Source organism: Pholcus phalangioides, unplaced genomic scaffold, assembly GCF_987345545.1.
Source record: "Pholcus phalangioides strain wild (caught in Gottingen) unplaced genomic scaffold, Ppha-v1.0 ptg000018l_1, whole genome shotgun sequence".
In the NCBI taxonomy this organism is placed as follows: Eukaryota; Metazoa; Arthropoda; class Arachnida; order Araneae; family Pholcidae; genus Pholcus; species Pholcus phalangioides.
The window spans coordinates 15,921,547-15,927,276 of NW_028301611.1; the positions used below are offsets into that span (position 1 = coordinate 15,921,547).

At 41.1% G+C, this 5,730-nt stretch overlaps 1 protein-coding gene across 1 annotated transcript; it reads left to right on the plus strand.

The window, feature by feature from the left end:
* The first annotated feature begins 865 nt into the window (after window positions 1–865).
* On the plus strand, window positions 866–2,783 carry LOC149071771 (uncharacterized). The gene has a single exon (XM_089247734.1). It carries the CDS (start codon window positions 1,138–1,140, stop codon window positions 2,494–2,496), a length of 1,359 nt encoding a protein of 452 aa, XP_089103860.1. The 5' UTR covers window positions 866–1,137; the 3' UTR covers window positions 2,497–2,783.
* Window positions 2,784–5,730: the final 2,947 nt, after the last annotated feature.

Sequence of the window (5,730 nt, forward strand, 5' to 3'; positions counted from 1 at the left end):
TCCTGGGCTTCGTATCTTTAAGCGAACTCAATATTTCGAAAATTAACAATTCAATTCTATTTGTAAAATTATTGATCTGGCGGAAAACCCCACCAAATTTTCGCATTTCTACGGTGAAATCGGCAATAACATTGATTTCTCAATCCTACACTTGTCCCTCAAAGGTGATGCTGAGGATGGTTTTATGACATCTATTCAAAAAGCCTCATTGAGTTATAAAAATACTTGTATCAACGATTTTTTTGAAAATTGCAAATGCAAGGAAAGAACAGGAAAGAGTCGGGATGGCGAGAAAAACGGAAAAAAAAAACCCGACAATAAAGAATACGGTACGTATGGTCAGATGATATATCAGCATTCATTTCATAGTTTCTTTTAAATTATGAAAATCATCTCTATCAACGGTTTCTGATAAAAAAATTACAAAATCAAGAAAACCCTGACTAGAAAACGGGAGAAACCAAGACATATTTTGAGAAAAGATGGGACAGCCGGAAAAAAACGAAAAAAACATGACTGACATTTGAGATACAGGACGTATGGTCACATCTTGTATAAGTGATGGTAATGACTTTCCGCCATGATTTTAGTCAAATGTTCACATTTGAAAAATTCCATTGTTAACATAAACATTTTTTTTGAGGAACAATCAGGACATTTGAAATCTCTGGAAATAAAACGGGTAATATGGTACATCCGAAAAATCGATCTGTACTATGCATCTTCAATTGGTCCAATGATTTTGCGATTCTTATTCATATTTCTCCAATGTACATTCTATCGCTATTTGTGATTCGCTAACGCTCCCACGCCTTGCATAGGATTTCATAAAGTTATTAATCAAGGGAAAATAGAACTTATCTACACGCGGTATTTCCTCAGTAGTAAAGCCAAGATTTTATTTTAATCATTGTTTTGTGTCTCGCAGATCTCCGTAGTGGTATATTATAAGTGTAATTTTTTGAGTGATTGGACTATTTTCGAAATTCAATTGTCGCCATTGAGACACCTTCTTGGACATCCATGTTGTTGGTGTCCATGCGTTTCGGTTAGTGATTGACATTTCATCGTCCTTTAATAATAGTATTATCGCTGCTACAGTCTTTGCTTTTCTTCCGTGACTAGTCGCAACGTGAAATGTCTACCCCGGAAAGCTCACCCGAAGAAACGAGTTCAGCAACTTCGATTCCACTCGCCAACGCCGCCAACAGCGATGACAGCAGCAAGCCAAAACCGACGAACGGCGAGTGCTTGGCGTCGGCGGCATCAACGACGAAGATATTCCTCAGGCCATCAGCACTGTCAGCTCAGACCGAAAAACTGAAACTAATGAAGCCTGAAGAGAAGTACCCGAAACTCCCTGAAAACACTAAAAACGACGCCTCGTCCAATGTCACAGATCGAGCTGAACCTCCTCAAGCTACAGCGCCAACGACCACTACTACAACTACTTCTCAGCTATTCGCGCCGAGAGACAAGCCAGCCGCACAGTTTCCTGATCTATTTGCTGCGGCTTCCTCTGTCACGGCTGTCGGTGCAAGTATAATCGGCTCTGGGAGTTTCAAAACTTTCGTACCTGATGAAGCTGCTAAAGAGGGCGGCAACGGTTTTGTATTCGGATGCAATTTACATGACAGGGCATTGAACTATGATCCTGCTCCGCTGAAGAGCGAACAGGTGGCTTCTACAGAGCAGACTGCCAGTAATTGTAGTTTGACGTTCGAGAACGCGGCTGATATGAAAGATGAGAAGAACTGCAACAGCAAAAAACAACCAGAGAAGACTCTCTCAGATTTCGCCAAAGAGTATGAGATGAAGCGCCCGCAGGTGAAGTTTGAGGAAGTTGATGTAATCACTGGCGAGGAAGGTGAATCTAACGTTCTACAGATGAATTGCAAGTTGTTTGTGTTTGAGAAGACGAAAATGAATTGGCAGGAGAAAGGAAGGGGATTTCTACGGCTCAACGATCGGGAGGACGCAGGAGTCCTACACTCTAGACTCATTATGCGCGTTCAGGGCAGTCTCAAAGTCATGCTGAATACCAAAGTATGGTCCGCAATGAAACTGAAACGCTTAAGTCAGAAGACTCTCCAGTTTTCGGCAGTTGATTCGGACGAGGGCGTCAAAGTCTATCTCGTCATTGCAGGTGTCACAGAGATCGAGCAGTTGTTCAATGCCCTGGATTGCCGCATCGCTAACCTCAGACACCAGGAAACGGTTTCTTCCTCGACCAAGACTAACACAGCTTCATCCGAAAAGACTGAAAACCTGAATGTACCAGCTCTTGACACGTCGAGTAACGACAGTTTCGAGAGTTCTCCTCGGAAACGGTTCAAGGCAATGCATCCAGAGGACGGAAGCGCAGATAGCAGTACGGAAAACATCACAACCGAGGGCACTTACGATGCCAGCTCCGAGAATTCTACAGATTCGACGGATGGTATCAAGCCGTATGAAGCAACTGCTGCGACAACAAAACCACAAGAAACGGCATGAAAGAAAAGAATAATGTTGAAAATCTCTTGAAAAAAAAAAAAGCATTGAAGTGACTCTTAGCAGGAAGTTTACTTCAAGTATTTTGTCGTAACGGTCATAACGAACGTTCCCATTCTCGTACCCTCGCCCCCCTTCAAAATTTTCTCTCTCTCTCTCTCTGTTCGACACATGTAATTTAGACATGTCTTCCTCATCACGAAAAAAAAAACAAAAAAAAGGAAAAAAATCAATCTGTAACACAGGAAAATTTGTTTTTGTGTAAAATTAAATTTTACTGCTAACAACAATCTCGCGATATGGAGCGTAACTTATGTTCGTTTCCCGATGTTTATTTTACTTGATATGGTGTCCATGTTAGTAACCTCAGTTTCCTTGCTAATAATCAAGAACAGTTTTACACTTGTGATTCGTGGATATGCTGAAATATTTTGCCAACGATTATTATTTAGCAGTCATAGTATTTTGAATTACAGTAGACAAAAATCGCTAATGCTGGATTACCAAAATTGTTGGAAGTAGATTGCAATGGGTCGTGACCCAAAATTGTGGGTCACAGGGGCTTCAGAGATGGGCCATACAAATCCACTAGCAGCCAGAAATTCTAGAACTATTGAGTTACATGCCGAACTTGATTCACAGGAGCTCTGGGACGTGTTGTACAAATCCACTTGTAGCCAATGATTCTTGAACTGTGGGTCCTGACGCAAACTTGATTCACAGGGGCTTCCAAGTTGAATCCACTTATACTTGTACCATAAATGTATGGTTTCGTTAATTTCAAAGAACAAACAGTCCTATGGGCTGCAAAGCTGATCTTCTTATTAATTTTAAGTCGTGGCTGCCCAGTCCATTTAAGTAATCACGGTAGATAGGTATATGGACATTTATTCGGTGTAAATGCCAGAACAAAAAGTGATGTCTATTCTCTGTGTGTGTGTGTGTGTGTCCGATCTGAGAACGCATTAGTGGCAAGTGAATGTTTAAGAATTTGATGAATTAAATAAAGATTATGACTAGCATCGACTGTTAGCTCAGTTGGTAGAGTATGCAACTTGCGGTAGAAAGGTTGATGGTTCGAATCTCGTCTGCACCTCTAGTTTTTTTTCTCCCTTCTCTTACTTTCATTGCATTTTGCAGTTTTCAAAGCTGATATTAAGCATTAACTCATCCCGGAAGGGTCACCTCTGCTTGAATGCTCCCTGCCTCCCACAAGGGCGGGGTCCCTTAACGATTCACTTTTTTTTTTGTTTTTCCGTGTTATAAATTCAATATACAGACCCTCCAAAGATCCCAGCTACAGGTTGTCAGAGTCATGACAATTAATTCAAATTTAATGACTTAAATTCAAGGGGAAAGGGTTATGATGCGCTTGCTGCGTGGGTTGGTGGATCAGTGAGCGATTCATACACATTGCCCCCGCTCGCGAGCCATCAAGACTAATAAAATCATATAGCACTAATTATAACAGATGCGATAATTTTTTTCATAAGGTATTGCTAGCTTGTTAACATAAACTAAGCCTGGGACTTAAATATGCCGCATATCGAATAAACATGGTGTCGTGCCTCTAAAAGATCTTGTAAGGATTGCGACGTGATGTCATTGATAGTCTTCTGTTGTAAACTAATATAAGTATTTGCGCAAAGACATACAGTGATGTGTTTTTCCTCTTCTATACTCTGAAACAGGGCCGGAGTGGAACGCAGCAGATTTAGATGGGAATGAAGAACACTTTTAAAATTATCCAACTTTAAAGTTTGGAAAAAAAGCTAGTCACTGCCTTCTTCTGAAGCCACTGGAGTGGTCATGGTGACAGAGGATCTGGGTGTTTCGAGGATCCAGGTTCAAACCCCACTGTCACCGCAGTGGTGGTCGCCTGAAGTTGGTTTCCTGTGGTTCCCAACTTCGAGGTGCAAATGCGAGCCGATCTCCCCATTGAAAAGTCTCGCCACGGAGCAACAGGCCTACAATGAAATAATTATTCAATCATTACACTTCACTGATAGTTAGAAAAAACTGGTGGCAGATGGCGGCACTACACATAACAAGCATTACACCAAAACAAACTTCACATCAGGTTTCACTACACGTTCATTCCAACATGTATCAATTCGTTAGAGGTTCGACAAGAATATCGATGAGGTACAAGTGGCTTGTATGGTTTAGTAGTAGTGGTCTTGCTCTGAAGAAAAAAAAAAAGACCAACTTACCAGATGGGGTGGATTAGCACACACAGCTGGATTATCGAGAGTCTACTGTACTTGAAACATTTATAAATTTTAATTTCTAATTTTTTATTGTGATTTCTGTGAATAGTATTTTTACTATGTCGATAAAGTTTGTTAGTTTGATTAATGAAGGGGGCATATATAGTAAGGGCTGTCTCACCCCTTTGAAGTTGTTTTTGCCACCTTGACTCAGTGGGTGTGGCCTTGGACCTGCTGTGTAGCGTGACTGCTCTGATATTTAACTAGTGTCCTTGAAAACACAGGGCAGCTTAAAGCTATAAATTGGTACTGTCAGGGCGATGATGTCAGCTGGTACAGATTTCGGTGTGTCACGAAACAGTCCTTGTTATATAGCCCTGGGTGGTGCTAACAGACTTCCAGCCGCGACCAAGAAAATTTTTTTTTGTTTGAAGCTATAAATTCATTATCAATGGGCAGCAAGAAATCCGCCTTGGGGCCTGCCAAACACCACAGCTTAGAAACTATGATTATAAGTGTGTTGGTGAAGTTACCCGCAATATCTTGAAAGACAAAATGCTTCATCTTTGGCAAGTTGAATGGAACAAGAACTCAACGAAAGATAGCTACAAGATACAATGTCGAGTGGCTTTGTGCAAGTGTGTATAGCTGCGAACAAAAAATATCCTTTTAACTGAGCATGGTCCATTTCCGACATACTTGCAGTGCTTTGGACGATCATCTCACAATGTTTGAAGTGTGGTATTACAGGCTCACTATGGCATTACGTCTGCAAATATCCACACACATCAGTGTTTCATTTTGGTCAGATGATGGCATTCAAGAGAAGAATACTAAAAAGTCAGATGAACTTCTCGCGCATTTAAAATTTGATTCAATTTTTAGACCATAACCTATATTTGCTGCACGACAAGAAGGGTGGACTACGGAAGAAGCAGAATGAATTTCAGCCTTCCAGACCAGTAAAGCTGATACCAGGGAGAGTCTAGAACTTGCGGCCACATAGGGGTAGTGGAAATTCACGAAA